Source organism: Lutra lutra, chromosome 4 (genome assembly GCF_902655055.1).
Source record: "Lutra lutra chromosome 4, mLutLut1.2, whole genome shotgun sequence".
NCBI classification, from domain to species: Eukaryota; Metazoa; Chordata; class Mammalia; order Carnivora; family Mustelidae; genus Lutra; species Lutra lutra.
In genome coordinates, this window is record NC_062281.1 from 110,899,954 (window position 1) to 110,918,037 (window position 18,084).

An 18,084-nucleotide genomic window follows, 5' to 3' on the forward strand; every position below is an offset into this window, starting at 1 on the left:
TAAAAATCTTTAAAAAATAATTATAATTATCTATTATCACAAATAATTATCTATTTAACCACAGAATCAACAAGATTTATCAAAATCAGTATCTGGTCCAAATTCTGTCTTCATTAACAATAATGATCATCCATGATTTAGAATTTCAAGTACATAATTTTGTTTTCATTAGTGTATATTCTTTCTATTTCATATCTCTATTTATGATGATAACTGTCATTTCTGAAGTCTGTACTTCAGTTTGCCTCTGCAAGTTGGGCTATTTTTTTCTTCAAAATGATGAGAACTAAATTACTTGAAAAACTTTTACAGCTAACAAAAGACAATTTCTTTTGTTCAAAAGTTTTTCTTTGTATTTACAAATGATTATGGTAAAAATAATCCGTAAAATTAACCAATTAAAAATAAACCAGTTTCCACAAATGGGAACTGGTGAGTTGTAGAAAACCGATTACGAAAAAAAATTCCAGCACAGCTTCAAAGATACCACACCAGAAACAACGCTCTTTTCTGCATCCTGTTTATGTATTTTTTTCCCATCATACATAGGTACGTCTTTTATTTAAGTGAATCAAAAATCAAGCTACAGATCTATGTAAAAGGCATCACTTTTAAATAAATCACAGTGTGATTCAAAGCTACAACTAATTGTTCAAATTTCTGCATGCTAAGTTATGAATGTACTTGCCATTCCAACTCAACTACTTAAGGGAAAAGGAGAAAAATTACTCTGAAATCTCTTAAAAAAATGTATTTTCAGAAGATAAAAAATGACATTCTCACTGCTGAACTGGATCGCAGCTTTTCACTGAGAAACAAAATTCATCACAGCACAACTCAGTTTTACTGAGCAATTTAAAGCATCCTTCGCCTGTGTTAGAAAATGTTGAGAGAAAAACTTTTTCTAAGAAATCACTTTCACTGTGAAAGTGAAAACAGAACACTGGGCAGCCTATAAGAAGAGACGCCTATTTTCATAGCATGTTCTCAATCGAGAAACATTTAGGTCCAGAAAACATATAGAGCCCTATTATTTCTTTTGCTCTTGGTGAACTGCAAATACATATATAAAAATTAAGGGTAAGGAAAATTACTTCTTTATACTCATTTTGTTGAGTTGCTAAGAATTTTCATGTATTTCCTAAAATCAGTTTTGGCTAACCAGGCAAACTCTTACTTAATTTGAAAAACATCTCAGAGTGATCTGCTTACAATTATTCATTATCATATGAATATTGAAGCAAATTAAGTTTGCTCCCTTAACATAAGAATAGACAACTGGAATGTCTTTATTTTTGTCTTTATTTTGTACTCTAGAGCTATTATTACTTTTTTTATTACCCTCTATTTAAAAAAATATGTTTTTGAGGTAAAGTCAGAAATGTTAATTTGCCTTAGAGATGTTAGGAAAGAAGCACAATTTTAGAAATGCATCACCCCACCCAAAATAAATGTAAAATAAAATACAACAGCACCCCCCCAGAGAGACCCAAATAATGTATATATGTATATATATGCACTCTGATATTTTCCTGATACATATATACTTCAGATATAGACTCTTATTTAATAATGAATCATTCTATGTGTTGCCCTGTACCTCATTTTACTTATTATCATTGAATGAAAGACCTGCTACCTAATAATCATTATGAAACTTTACTGACTTAAAATAATAATTGTATTTTTACTTTTCATCTAGAAACTTTGAATGCTTTAATGCTGACCAAGATTAATAATCAGTATAGTAGAAACTCAATGTAAACAAAACAAAACACCACTCTAAAAATAACTGTAAAGAAATGTTATTAACAGTGGTAATGTGACCTTCAGGTGTTGTGATCCCAACTGATTTTTCTTTATACTTTTTATTGTACATCATTTTCCAAGTTTTCTACAATGACTATGTATTATAAGAAAACTGAAAAAATTTTCTTAACAATGTAATTTTAAATACATGCTATAATCAGAAATACTCTTTTAAAAAAGGAGCTCAGAATAAAAGAAAAAAGCCAAAATAAAACCCACAAAAATGTTTACATGGTCCTTTTGGCTGGTGGAAGTATGAGAAATTTTTTTCCTTTTCCTCTTCTATACCAAGTTTCTCTGTCAATAAACTTATTTCCATAATTCAAAAAAAAAAAAAAAGTGTAACTTTCATAAAATCCCCAGCCTCTTCTCTCAATAGCAGGAGCAAAGAAAAAAAAACAACCCTGGCTATTGCCTGAGGACACTGTTGTCCCTACAGCACTGTTTTCTCTCCCACACTCCAGTACTGCTGGCGTTAGTGACAAGGTAAATGTTCTCACTACTATTTCCAGATCTCTGCTCCACCTACTTACCCCCCAAAAAACAGTTCCTTTAAGGCCCAGGCCATCAGATTATTCCACCCTCTACCCATCTTGACTCCCAGTGCTATGATTCTGGATAGCTCCCCTCAGTCACTAAAGAGTGTAGCCATGGGCTTATTCTCTTTCCCCCTATACCTTTCTCATGACTCTTAGTTTAAATACCCATGTGGGCAGCCCATCCAGCACACATGGCCTGATGAGTTTATCCTGGACCCACGCCTACAGCCACTCCAGAGACCTGCAGATGCCAAGTTCAAGCCTCTTACAGCCTGAACCTCCCCTACTCAACTGCACTCACCCTCCTGCCAGAGTTCCGACCTGCTAACCCTCTCTTTTGCTTTTCTCCTCTTTTTCAGCATCTATTACCACCTTTAAATCCTTACTTCCCACCGCTATAATCCCTGCTGTGCTCCGTTCTCACTCTGTCAGCACTCCTCTGACAACCCCAAACGGACTGAATCTATCTACTCCATACCTTTCATCAAGTAGCTGAGAAGACTAGAGAAAAACATACAATGGTGCTGGTGGTTTTCACTTTAAATTCATGACCACAGACCTCAGAGTGGGCTCCCAGTGCTGGCTGGCAATCCTGCTGCTCCCCTTTACAGCAAAAGTCCTTAAAGAGGAGTTAACTACAGTTGCTAACCCCATTTCTCTCCTTCCCATTCTCTCCTGAAGCTCCTCTGAAGAGGCTTTCCTTCTCATTACCCTTCCGAGTGTCTTGGCTAAGTTACCAATTATCTGTCATAGCAGCATCGAACAGGGTGGATCACTTCTTCCGTTTGAAACACTTTCTTCACACGGCTCCTAAGACAATGTGCGTTTGTGACTCTCCTCCCATCTCACTGGCCACTCTCCTTAGCTCGAGCTGCTGTCTGTGCCCTGCCTTTCAGGGTTCAGTCCTCAGACCTCTTCTGCTCTCTACCAGCTCTCACTCTCTGGGAAAACTCATCCAATCTCATGGCTTTAAGTACCATACACAAGCAGATGACACCAGAGTTTATCTTCCACCCCAACCTTCTCCCTGAACTCTAGACGCTCTGCACTCTGTCCTGTATATTGCACTTCAGCTGTACTGTCCTTCTCACTGCACCTTACACAGGTCAGGCAGCTTCCCACCTGAGTATGTTTACCTGAAGTTCCCTCTCCCAGGAATAATCTTCCTTTGAACAGTCGCCTGCCTTTCTCCTTCACTATTAAGGGCTCTGTCACCTTATGCCGAGTACTTTCCAAGCCCTTCTAAAATAATACCCCCTTACCCTGCTTCATAGCATTCACCACCCTAAGACATTATGTTATCTATCTGTACGTTCATCTGCTTTATTCACTGTAACCCCTATTAGAATATAAACTCTGTAGGGGTTGGGTATTTGCCTGTGTTATTTACTGTCTAGCACAGAGTATGCACTAAAAAATTTATTGAATTTTTTTTAAAAGATTTTATTTATTTTTTTGACAGAGAGAGAGAGAGCACAAGCAGGCAGAACAGCAGTCAGAGGGAGAGGGAGAAGGAGAAGCAGTCTCCCCACTGAGCAGATAGCCCATGTGGGGCTTGAACCCAGGACCCTGGGATCATGACCTAAGCCAAAGACAGATGTTTAACTGACTGTGCCACCCAGGTGCCCCATGATTTTTAAGAGATGTTAAAGTTCCCTGGTTTATCTCTAAGAGGTGAGATTATGAGAACACTTCAATAGATAAGTTATACATTTCACTAATGTTTGAGTTTTTTTTATAATTAAACATTACTTTTGTCATCAGAACAAAGGAGAAGAACACATAAAAATATTAAAGTTTAACAATAATGAGAAAGAATCTAATTATATAAATTTGAGACTTTATATTTATGTAAACTAGTGAAAAAATGTTTTACAAATAGATTCGAAAGACTTACATAAGGATGATACACAGGTTTTATCTTGAAAGTTAACTGTAGTTGACCGATTGTGGCTGCATGAAATACTATACTGAAAGGAATCCTGAAGCTAAATTGGGTTCTCCAGAAGAGAAGGATGCTTTTCAGGAAAATGGAAGGGGTGTGAATTGTGATTCATGCCAAATAAATGCCACTCAATGACTTTATATCTGTATGTGTACCATTTCCAATCCTTTGTATTCAGCTGAGTTCTCCCAAGAATTCCACATTTGTACATCCTGCCTACAAGAGATCTCTAAACAAACATCTAATGAGACCTCAAACTTGGTCACAACCAAAACAGACCTTTTGATCTGCAGTGCTTTTCAAAAAGAAACAAACATCATTCTTCCTCTAGTCTTTCCTCTTGCATAAGGACACCTTCATGCACTAGGCTGCTCATGTAAAAGCTCTAGGAATTGTCCTTGATTCCTCTTTCATTCAACCCTGTACTAAACATTCATAATCCAAAAGCAAATCTTATTAGCTCTAAGCCCGAAGCATTTTCTAACTTTATCTCTATCTTTCCAGCTCCTAGATGAGACTGAGAAGTAAACGAGTAACATGAGCTACCATGGCCTTTCATTTCATCGACTTTAATAGGTTTCTAGCTGCTCTGCCTTTTTTGCACTCTTGCCCCCTGTAATCCATTACCTACATACCAGCCAAAGTAATTTTTAAAAATACAAACCAAATAATGTCACTTCCCTATGGTTTCCCACTGCAGTTGGGAAACTGCAGTGTTTCCCTAATCCTGGCTAATTTTCCCAGGTCTGTCTCTCCAATTTTATCACAAACCACTCTCCTCTTACTCCCTACACTCCTGCCGTATTGGTCAATGCTGTTTTCACTCTAGGGTTTTGATATTAGCTGTTTCTTACAGAATGCTCTTCCTCTGACAGGCTCTCTGGTGACATTCTGGTATCAGTTTAAATGTCCCCTCTTTAGAAGACTTCCTTTACCACTCAATCTAAAATAAAAACCCAATCCTACATCCTATGTTAACTCTCTACATGCTACAAATAACTATTTGATATTTGCATAGTTTATTTATTGTTTGTTGTCTCTCTCTCTCTCCTACTGTAATGTAAGATTAAAACAGTATCATATCACCACTCTGGTGAGAGGGTCTATTTAATAAATATTTGCTGAAAATGATTTGTACAGTTTTTAAATGTGTCATATTCCAGTAAAAAAGTTGTGAGTATGTATTTATTTTTTAACTGAATGGGAACAGAACTAAATAAGAATTCCTTATTTGGGAAAAGAAAAAGTAATTCTCCAAGGCTAAAAAAACATTAATTTATTTTGATTCAAATCCAAAATATACAAACTTTTTGCCTGGCAGATTCCAGTGCTGACTTTACAACAATGAAAAAACAACTTGCCCTCATGGAGCTTAAAAGAGAAGAAACAAGCTATTTCAATTTGGTAAGTAAATGCCACGAAAGGAATAGTAAAAAGTGCTATAGGTATATATATATATAGCCTGATAGGTGGACAATCAGGAAATGCTTCCTGAAGAAAGGGCTGTTTAAACTGCAATCTGATCTGAAGGATAAGCAGTAATGATGGACATACTTGTGGGAGGAGGGAGACAGGCACTCAGGGTGTAAGAGTATCTTGGGCAAAGGAAATATGGTCAAAGCCCAGAATCCAAGCAGCTCATAACATATTTTCAGGAAACTTAAAGTAATTTAATGTGGCTGGAGAAGATATAAATTGAGAAGGGGTGAGAGAAAGACTGAGAAGTAAATGGGTAACATCATAATGCCCCACTGAGCCATTTAGACTTCTTCTGAAGGTAAGAAAGTGCCACTGAAGAACTTAAAGCAAGGTAATGTATCTCCATTTACCATAATCTTCATTTAAGAAAGATCACTGTGGCCACATGGTAAAGAAGAGTTTAGAGAGAGACAGAGAAGCCCATCTCTTCAAAGCGACAACGGATAGAAGAATTAGGATAGTAAGAGCAGAGCCAAAGTAAAAAAAAAAAAAAAAAAAAAAAAAAAAAGCAATTATTAAGATCCTACTATTAGAAGCAACTAAAACTTCTAATACAAAATAAAATAAACATGGGACATGCAAATAGGTATAAAAGTTACCAAATCCATCAGGAGTTAAGTTTTATAGAATTCTCTGAGATGTTAGCTGAACTTTCAAGAAAGTATAGTTAAGATTTCCAAAGATGGGGGTGCATGAATGGCTCAGGTGGTTAAGCATCTGACTCTTGATTTCAGCTCAGGCCATGATCTCAGGGTCATGAGTTTGAGCCCCGCGTTAGGCTCCAAGCTGAGGATGGAGCCTGCTTAAGATTCTCTCTCAGTGGGGCGCCTGGGTGGCTCAGCGGGTTAAAGCCTCTGCCTTCAGCTCAGGTCATGATCTCAGGGTCCTGGGATCGAGCCCCACATCGGGTTCTCTGCTCAGTAGGGAGCCTGCTTCCCTTCCTCTCTCTGCCTGCCTCTCTGCCTGCCTGTGATCTCTGTCTGTCAAATAAATAAATAAAATCTTTAAAAAAAAAAAAAAAGATTCTCTCTCAGTGGGCTCAGTCAAGTGTCTGCCTTTGGCTCAGATCATGATCCCAGGGTCCAACCATGGCTGTCTCCCCGCTCAGTGGGGAGTCTGGTTCTCCTTCTCCCATTGCCCCCGTCATGGGCACACACACACTTTCTCACTCTCTCTCAAATAAATAAATAAAATCTTAAAAAAGATTCTCTTTCTTCCTCTCCCCACCACTCACATGCTCTCTCTCAAAACAAAGCAAAGATTTCCAAACTTTCAAACTTTATAAGACTTTTACACAGTAGCATTGCTTTCTAGTATAAATAATTTGAAGAAACTTAAAAAATAATCTGCATGTTTAAAATGTGTAAATTTTTTTAAAGCAAGAACTTCAAAATCTGTATTTATGAGTAATTGATAAGATTATAATTCCTCATAATTAAATAAATGTATTCTATTAACCGTAAGCTGTAAAAATTATCATATGCCCTCTAGTTATCATCAGAAAGCAAGTTTTGCTGACAGTAAAATCATTATGGATAAATAAAAACAGTAAAATCAAGACATATGTATATATATTCACATAAAATAATTCAAGACTGAATAATTCAAGACTGAAAGGCACTTATTATTTCATTATTCTGATAAAAATTAAATCAATAATAAAATATATTTCAGACTGTGATAAATTTGAAATACTATTTAATCTAATTCAGCAAATATTTATCAAGAATTTATACACATACACACAGACACACACACTTCGCATACATATTAGCATAACAGAGATAAACTATACTAAGAGACAGACCCCTCCTCAAGAATTTTATAAAACTAGATAGGGAGACAGACACCTATATACCTCAATAAGCATTTTTATAAGACTTCTGCAATGATAATGTAACTTTATAAATTAAATTGTTGTAGAAGAGACAATAACATTCTCTTGCATTTGTAAGATACAGACTAAGATTCTAACTATAGTTAATATATTTTATATTATCAGTGTTCTACTCTACAGATAGAATGTTGAATTCAAAAATATCCTACTAATTTGGATTGCAAACCCAAAAGACTAATTGCTAAATACCAAAAAGAAACATTAAAACCTAAACAAGAAATAAATGGCAAAAGAAAAAAATAGGAAGATGCAAAGAGAAATAATCTACATAGGAATTTATTAAAGGCCAAAAAAAAGCCAACACAATCATAATTTGCATTGTAGATCTGTAATTTAAGTACCACATTTTTCACCTCTCATTTTAATACCTGAAAGTAACATACAACACTTACCTTACAACTATAAGCATGGCTATCAGGATTGAACAAATTGGATCTGCTATCATTAGACCAAAATTTTGCATCATGATGGCAGAGGCAATTACACCAATACTTCCAAGTGTATCTGCCAGAATGTGTAAAAATACACCTGGGAACAAAGCATAATCAGAATCAAAATAGTATCTTCTGATCAATGAAAAATAAAAATATTTCTTAAAACTGTATTCTTGACTTTATATATTAAAAAACTAAATACCAATCTGAAAATCAGGGAGAATTTAGATTCACTGCTCAATAATGAAGTAATAATACTTCTGGAAATTGAAATAATCTTTCCTTTTTTATATCAGCAGGGGTTAAAATATCTGATTCATAAATTATACTTGTTTTTAATGTTCCTTAATATTTGATATAACATACATGAGGGATAACAGAAACAAGTTTATTTTAAGCACATTCAGCTCTGGTTAAAAAATTCCACAAGTTAATTAATAATTTGTTAGAAGAAAATGGTATTAGGCTGAAAGAATTGTTCAAGAAAGTGTTTATGGGGCGCCTGCGTGGCTCAGTGGGTTAAGCCGCTGCCTTCGGCTCGGGTCATGATCTCAGAGTCCTGTGATCGAGCCCGGCGTCGGGCTCTCTGCTCAGCGGGGAGCCTGCTTCCTCCTCTCTCTCTGCCTGCCTCTCTGCCTGCTTGTGATCTCTCTGTCAAATAAATAAATAAAATCTTTAACAAAAAAAAAAAAAGTGTTTATGATTACAAATATATGTATACACAGAGCCCTCTGCTGGTAACTAAAATTATTACTACTTGAGACTAAATTTCCTATGGACTGTGACTATAAAACCTGATATACTTATTAATTATCCTGAAGGTTTTGTTACCTAAAATTATACATTAATCTCAAACCTGATAAGAAAGAAAGTAGAGATATGAATATTTAAAAGCAAATATAAAATATTTTAAAGATTTTAATAAAAGTTAATTAAATTAACACTTGCTAAATATTTAATATTTAAATACTTGGTATTTAAATATTAAATTGGTAGGATACTGATATTCTGTCTTGAAATCTATATAGCATTGTGATATTGTGATTATAATAAGAAATACATATTTGGTCTTCATTCTGGTTTCTGGAAAACCCTTGGAACTTCCTAAGCGACAGAGACAAAGGTGTCTCTCATTAATGTTAATATACTTTTGGACCCCACCTAAGGATGGGAGCTGGCTGCCAGGAGAATCAGTCATATGATTAGAGGGTTGGAACTTTCAGTCCCAGGCCCCTCTGACCTCCGGTTATCAGAGAACTGCTTGCTGGTATGAGAATACATTCTTCACGCCCCCATTGGAATTGGGCACAGAATTAGTTCATGGTCAGAAGTTGGGATCAGAACCAGAACCCATTAAATATTAACAGTTAATAATCATATGGAAAACCATTAAAAAAATCAAGAAGTTTTGGGGCGCCTGGGTGGCTCAGTGGATTAAACCACTGCCTTCGGCTCAGGTCATGGTCTCAGTGTCCTGGGATCGAGCCCCGCATCGGGTTCTCTGCTCAGCGGGGAGCCTGCTTCCCACTCTCTCTCTGCCTGCCTCTCTGCCTACTTGTGATCTCTCTCTCTGTCAAATAAATAAATAAAATCTTAAAAAAAAAATCAAGAAGTTTAAAATACATTATTTCTTAAACAGACTTAACTAAGACAATAAATTATTCAACATTTAGATCCCTAATAGGTAAAATTTACTGTATAGTAAAATACTGTCTTTGAAACAAACTTAAATCATATTACTAAAAATGGAACATTTTAAAATAGCATTTATTCTATCTGAAAAGAAATAATATGTAAAAAGCATGTGTCTACTTTAGAAGTATTTATTCTACTTCTTTATTATTCACTGGACAATTAAAGGCAAACCATTTATTTTTTAGGTATAAAACAGATTTGCTAAAACTTGAAAACACTTTCTAATAATTTAAAAACAGACTATTACTGAATCAAATCTTGGGGCGCCTGGGTGGCTCAGCGGGTTAAAGCCTCTGCCTTCGGCTCGGGTCGTGATCTCGGGGTCCTGGGATCGAGCCCCGCATTGGGCTCTCTGCTCTGCGAGGAGCCTGCTTCCCTCTCTCTCTGCCTGCCTCTCTGCCTACTTGTGATCTCTCTCTGTCAAATAAATAAATAAAATCTTAAAAAAAAAAAAAAGAATCCGTTGAATCAAATCTTAATGTGTTCTAGGAAATTATCTTTTGCTTCATCGACTACTGTGTAATTTTATATCAAGTATTATACCAAATATAATTCATCCCACCGTACTTAATATATTTCTTCATTCGTATGGAGTATTGACCTTTATAACTATTCTTCAAAAAGCTAAATGGCTCTATTTCCTATAACAAAAATATGCTGAAGCATACTTAGAGACAAAATCTCTTCTTCTAGGGTATTTCAAATAGCAAAGAATTAAACAGACTAATAAGTGTCAAGGCCACGTTAAGTTTAAAAAATAAAATTGAAGAAAAATACCCATCAAAGTAGACTGAAGGTATCTAAGCTTCAAAACTCTTAAGTGACATGTGATTTCAAGTCTTTATATTCTTTAATCAGTGTTTTAGTAGGATCAGACATGAAAACAGCTCTAAATATTGAAAGGGAAGAGAAAAGAATCATTTGTTCTTGATTTTTCTTTGACTGAAAAGTCCCCAACCTGAAAATTGGCTTTATTAGCAAGTGTTATTAATTACCTAAACCCTACTTACTTTCTAGTAACTGTTCCAAGAAGAAAAATCACTAAAGAAAAAAGTTTAAACCAGTATGTTTAACGGATTTAAAAGTTGAGAGCTGGACTTGGTAGCATATGGATATGTTCACTGCCCAAGAACACTCAAGCCAGAGGTCATATATATATTTTCTTAATTTTTTGTACTTCGTATCTGGTAATTTTAATATGTGAGTCATTGGGGTTCTAAATCTTTGCTTTGTTGTTGTTGATCATTTCCTCTAGCCAGAGGTCATATTGAAGATGCTGCAAATAACTGAAAAACTCATTTACCTCAGTTTGTTTTCATGTATGAGTATCCACGTGGAAACTCTGAATGCCAGACACTTTTCCCTATCCTTGAGATATCTACTGGGCTGCTGCAGCCACCATAAATTGATGGATACTCAGAAAACATAAAGTAATTTTCTTAACAGCTTATATAAAAGATAATTAGGAAGGCAAATCTAACCTCCCTCCTCTCAACTTGTGATGATTTCCAAAACTAAAAATAAACTCATATTATCAAGGCTAATTTATAGCATTGGATATAGATGCATTACATATGCATGATTACAAGCTATTTCAGCAAATGCTGTTCTAAACCAATTCTATATATTTTGCAAATGGAAAACTAGTGACTGGAAGACACATTTAAGCCTCCTGAAATAAACTCCTCAGTATGGAGGAGCACATTCATAGTGGGGGAAAAAAAGAAAAGCTAGAGCTATATCAAGAAATAGTGGAGAAAAATAGGCACACTAGGGATTGGATCACAAGCTATTCAGAGAGTCAGAGTGAAGTCAAAAGTTAAAAGCAGGAAGGTGGGGAGCTGGAAATTAGGAAACTTTGATGATGAAGTCTAAACAGAAATTCAGAGCCAAAGATTGGCTCCTACCGCAAAAAGAAAAACTGTCATAATTCACAGACAAAACTGATTTTCTCTGCTTTATAAAATTTTGTAATGTACTGTTTTACATGGCATGTAAGCTCCTGCTTAGCCATCGTCATTTGATGCCAATGGATATGACAAAGGTTTCACTTTGCATTTTATATATAAGTTAATATTAACATAACAGAGTTAATTTTTTAGAGCAAGTTTACATTCATAGCAAAACTGAACAGAAGGTAGAGAGATTTCCCATATACCCCTGTCCTGGGCATAACATTCCAAATTGTCAAAATCTCCTAGCAGAGTAGTACATTTGTTACAAGGGATAAAACTACACTGGCGTCATTATCACCCCAAATCCAACTACATTAGCGTTCACTCTTGGTCTTCAATTCTGAAGGTCTGAATGCATTTCATTTTTTCCTCTAAATCTTTCCACAGTGTAAATACATACTAAATACTGAACTTGGAAAAAAAATATTTAGTAATTCTATGAAGGCAAATATATTATACTATGATATTACTATAGTCATGGGCATGACTATTATTTATAGTTAAGCAGTATAGTTTCTAACCTCTGTAATCTTATTAAATCTATGAAAATAGCCAAGTGATAGTTCAAAGAATGTACGCTAATATGCCTACTAGTATATATTTAAAAAGTCACAAGGAAAGATAATACTATAGACACAAATACTTTTACATATTTCTCTTACAGGAGAATTTCAGATAGCTCAATACAATGAAACCTATTTCATAAAACTGAGAAATATACAAATTGCTTGTCATACCTTGTAAAATCTGTCTGCTGGGTCCTGCTGTTTCTTTTAAGGAGGGACCATCTGTAGAGAGTTAAGTTACTTTAAAATATATCTTCAATTACCAATTCCATTTTTCCAATTCAGAGAACATTTCATTCAAATATATCATGAAGGATGCATGACTATATACAGCCACAACAGACTTACAAAATTATTTTTTAAATTTAATATAATAATTTAATGGAGATAGACATGGGCAACTTCAAAATGCATCAGTGGTACACACATAAGGAAATTAATATATCAAGCAATCTGGTAAAACATGGTAAATTAAGAACATAGTGAAAAGTCTCCTGCTATTCATAACATATCTTATACTACAGTTTGCTACATTAATTTTACAACTGGAAAACTGAAACAAAACAAAACTACTGCTGAAAGTTACAAGAAGTCCAAGAAATGAAACCAGGTCAGCACCCAGGGTAACGGGACTGTGGCAAACAAGAGTTTTCCAACAGCTTCTAGATGGATGTGGCAAGCTTTTCAAAGAAAGGAGATAAAATACTTTTCATTTTACCTTTATGATGAAAAAATTTAAGAATACTGTAATTTCTGGGCACCTGGGTGGCTCAGTGGGTTAAAGCCTCTGCCTTCAGCTCAGGTCATGATCCTAGGGTCCTGGGATCGAGCCCCACATAGGGCTCTCTGCTCAGCAGAGAACCTGCTTCCTCCTCTCTCTCTGCCTGCCTCTCTGCCTACTTGAGATCTCTGTCTGTCAAATAAATAAATAAAGTCTTAAAAAAAAAAGATAATAAAAAGAATACTGTAATTTCTATACTGACTCTGAAGATACTATGAGCTTTAACATCAAAGCAGAAAACATAGGTAAATGATGTAAAAGATCAGCAATATTGAGATCATTAGGAGGTCTGACAAACTTTCTGAACATATCCAACAGAAAGCCTGCCTGGGGTCATGGTTCTTGGCCCACAGTACCAAAGAGCTGACATAGCCTTACTACAGCTTTGATAAGAGATGGTAACAATGCTAGAAGATGCTGCCCAGTGATATGGCACTGCATATGGTGGGGAGAAAGACGCAGTCACATTAAAAAATCGTGCTGATTGTCAAAAGGGTTAACTGTCCTAAAAATCCAGCTCCTGATCAAGGCAAGAGATTTGTCTAAAGGTAGTAGATCCAGATAAAGACAGTAATTTTTGACATAATTATGTGGAAAGGTATATTCTGCTATACTAATATAATGGTTGTATAAAACAACATAACTCCCACCTACCTATGTAAAATCTGAAAAGTCCTTCTGGACAAAAAATCTGTTATCTGTGGTAGAGACTGGCTGGCTACTTGTTTATCACCCATTTCTTCTTCTTCTTTGGTAAACAAATAAACTACATTTCTCGTGCTCTCTTAAGTTATATATCTAACAGTATTAAGCAAAGAAATATGACAGGTAGGGTGCCTGGGTGTCTCAGTTGGTTACATGTCTGCCTTTGGCTCAGGTCATGATCCCAGATCCTGGGATCTGGTTTGCAGGGAGCCTGCTTTTTCCTCTCCTTCTGCCTGGCACTCTCCCTGCTTGTGGTCTCTCTTTCTAATAAATAAATAAAATTAAAAAAAAAAAAAAAAAAAAAAAAGAAATACGACAGGTAAACCACTTCTAGGCTCATAAAAATGCCCCACATGATATTCTATGTACCCTATCTCTGGGGAGATGCAGGGAATCCAGTGAAGGATTCCAAGGGTCAAGAATCCCAGGGATGGGGCGCCTGGGTGGCTCAGTGGGTTAAGCCGCTGCCTTCGGCTCAGGTCATGATCTCAGAGTCCTGGGATCGAGCCCCACATCGGGCTCTCTGCTCAGCGGGGAGCCTGCTTCCTCCTCTCTCTCTGCCTGCCTCTCTGCCTGCCTGTGATCTCTCTGTCAAATAATTAAATAAAATCTTTAAAAAAAAAAAAAAAAAGAATCCCAGGGATGAAAGGAACCTAGATCCCTGAATTGAATGAGAAACACCCACCATCCTTTACCCTGTTAACCCAAGAGCAATATATATACTTTTACTGTTTGGGTCACTGAGATAGGAGCAGTTAAACCAAGCAAACAAAAAACCAACTAGTTTAACTGACAGTGTAGCATTTCAATAAATATAAAGCTCACAGTATTTCCCACTGAGACTATGATGTCTCCCAAAATGGAATCATGGCCCTATTACTTGTATATCCTCAGACTGGCTAATAAACAGTGGAGGCAGAAATAACAGTAAAGAGAAGATTCTGGAGTCAGATTTCCTTTTTTTTTTTTTTTTAAAGATTTATTTATTTATTTATTTTACAGAGTGGAAGAATCTCCAGCAGACACCCCACTGAGCAAGGAACCCTATTCAGGGCTCAATCCTATGACCCCGAGATCATGACCAGAGTCAAAATTAAGAGTGGGACACTCAATCGACATAAAAAACTAGGAGGCAGATGCTTAACCAACTGAGGCACCCAGGAACCACTGGAGTCAGATTTCCTTGTGTTTGAAGCCTAGCATTTCCTTTTACTAGTCACTATGATCTTCATGTGCCCTGAGGTCATGTAAATTCTTCTTTGCCACTTACCCTTCTCCCCCTTGGCTAAAAAAAAGCTACCTTTCACCTATTTAAATTCTTACTGCAGTGCATTACTCAAGGTATAAAAAAAATTCTAGGGCAACAAACAAGGGGTCAATTGCAAATATTGGTGGTAATGCTACAAAAGTAATGACTCTATTGACCAACCAGCAAAATCCCTTTGTAAACAATAAAGTTTCCAACTGTTTTTTTTTTTTTTTTAAGATTTATTTATTTATTTATTTGACAGACAGAAATCACAAGTAGGTGGAGAGGCAGGCAGAGAGAGAGAGGAGGAAGCAGACTCCCCGCTGAGCAGAAAGCCCGATGCGGGGCTCGATCCCAGTACCCTGGGATCATGACCTGAGCTGAAGGCAGAGGCCTTAACCACTGAGCCACCCAGGCGCCCCATCCAACTGTTTTTAATAGAATGCTAATGAAACTATCAATCTATAGATCATCAAAAATAATTTTTGATAACAGATCACTATGTAATTTTTGGAATGTAATTCTGAAGGTGTTCAAAGAATTGACTGGAACTGCTATAAACACAATTTCTTCTATTTAAGGTTTCTTATTACTTACATTATAAAGCTAGAAAATAGGAACAGACTTATTGCCAAAACATTTTTATATTGTTAAGTGTCATTTATCCATACACTAATTGAGGAAAAAAAGAGCTCAAATTATCTCACTAAGATATGTATTTTAAGTAAAATGTTGCCTTTTATAATTATAATGTATCAACATTTTTCAAATAGAATTACTTTAATTGACTTTTAGTAATAACTACAATAACTCCATCCAAAAGAAGTGTTTAAATGCTAAATCTTATGTTTCTAGGAAATAAAAAATTTAAATTTATATATGCATTTTATTGCCAAGAAGTAGAACACATGATCAATCAATAACTTAACCTAATATAATCCATTATTATAAAATGCTGGAATGAAAATAAAAATTCAAAGATAAACAGGATGTTGTTAAATTTATAACTATTTATAAGTTTTTGAATGGGTGAGAGTAGTTCTCAAATCACTAAGTTATTTGGAGTCCACTGAATATATTCCAGAGTAATAGAAAAGCTCCATTCTAGGGGCACCTGGCTAGTTTCTCAAAAAGTTAAAAATGGAACTACCATATAATCCAGTAATCACACTACTGGGTATTTACCCAAAAAATACAAAAGCACTAATATGAAGGGATATATGTACCATTATTTATTGCATCATTTTTTATGGTAGCCAAATTATGGAAGCAACTCAAGTGTCCATCCACAGATGGATAAAGAAGATGTGGAAGGGAAGTATCAGGCAATATTTACCAAAAATTACAATGAAAACGTGCAAAACTGAAAACCCCTGTTGTATTTTTATAAGCCTATATGTAGTACAAAAGGCCTTATTGTACTTCAAAAAATTATAATTTTCATTTGCTAAAATGTATTTGTTTCTCATTCACTGACACTGATTTAAAATAGTGGCACACAGTATAATGTAGTCACTGAAAAAAAGCTATATCCATGGCATTATACTGAGTTAATTTCATTATATACTAAACATGAATTAGCCCTGGGAACCATTTAGTCTGATTCATTAGAAAGGCAGTTGATTACAAAACCTTTTCAAGAGACTCTTTCAACTAAGAGAGTAATCTATACAAAATTTCTGTGTATTTGGAAGGCTGTCCATTTGAAAATATTTTGGCTGTACTCACCATGAGAATGAAAGTGCCCATGCCCATGAGCATGATCATGACTATGTGGAGCACCGTGTTTCAATTCGTGACTATGGCAATGATCCCCATGGCCATGTGCCTGATCCAGAACACCATTAAAAAGGGAATGACTGTGTCCATGGCCTAAAAAGTAGTTAGAACAAAAAGTATGTAAAAACATATTATGAAAATGGTTACAATAATACTGACATTAGTGAAAAGAATTAGCTTTAAAAAGAGATTCAATTAAATATTTACTTGTAAAAAGTGTTACAGATTCATTAAAACTGACTGAGTTCCTACCATGGAATATGGGAAGGAAATGAAATATGGAGGGAAGTGGTAGACTTTACTAGAGATGAAAATAAGTGAGAAGTACACAGAAATATTTAGAGATTAGATAATGTTACTCATTCATTCAGAAAATACCTATTTGAAAGATACTATGTTATAGGCACTGTTCCTATAAGGCACTGGGGATAAAGCAGTGAAGACCACAGATAAAAATCTTAGCTAAAACTTTGTGAAGTACTATTATATATATAATCAAAGATGAAACAAAATGTATGCATATGGTCACTTTGAGGCAGAGGTAGGGAAGCCACTGTATTTGATAAAAGATCAGCAGAATTACATTATAGCAGGTAGAATCTTTAGAAAAAACAAAAACAAAATAATGCTGAATCCTCTGTCCATAGCAGACCTAAAAAGTATTAAACCACCAAAGAAACATCTTATACAAGATATTCCAAAGCACAGAAAAAGATCAGATGTTACCCAACTCAAAAACATCACTAATATTCACAAAAATCCTAAATACCAGTAAACCAAATCCAGTATTGCATTATATGAAAAATCATGAATAAGGGGGAGATCAACTCCAAAATGGTAGAGAGGTGATACTGGCAAATTAGCTCTCTCTCTAAAACAACACAAATATAAGGGACACATTTAAAAATTAACCAGTTCAGAACTCTGGTAATTAACCAAAACCAGAAAACAAACTAAAAAGCACCCATCCAAGAAGAAACTATCAAACTTCGTAAGACTAGACGGTTTTTGCTGTTTTTACTTGGGGCTATTCCTGTTTCACCTCCTGTACCACCTCAGCTGACAGTAGCTAAAAGCCAGCAGCACTGCAGACAATGGAGAGATCTGACTTCTTTGAAAGCTGTTAAAAGCAGCGTCTCCAGAGCACAGTTAAGTATTTTGTTCAAACTTGCAGTTCCTTAGGAAAATCTCTATTCTCAGTGTGGCGAATATTAGAGTCAGCTCTAAAAATTCAGTGGCCATACACTGCAA

The 18,084-nt window shown here is 35.5% G+C and overlaps 1 protein-coding gene across 2 annotated transcripts in view; it reads right to left on the minus strand.

The window, feature by feature from the left end:
* Window positions 1–18,084, minus strand: part of SLC30A7 (solute carrier family 30 member 7) — an 88,362-nt gene that overhangs the window by 42,399 nt on the left and 27,879 nt on the right. For both annotated transcript variants that reach the window (XM_047727249.1, XM_047727248.1), the window contains exons 6-8: window positions 16,783–16,926; window positions 12,491–12,541; window positions 8,062–8,197 (exon numbers count right to left, since the gene is read on the minus strand). In XM_047727249.1, coding sequence (XP_047583205.1) covers window positions 8,062–8,197; window positions 12,491–12,541; window positions 16,783–16,926 — 331 coding nt within the window. The remainder of the gene's footprint in view (window positions 1–8,061; window positions 8,198–12,490; window positions 12,542–16,782; window positions 16,927–18,084) is intronic.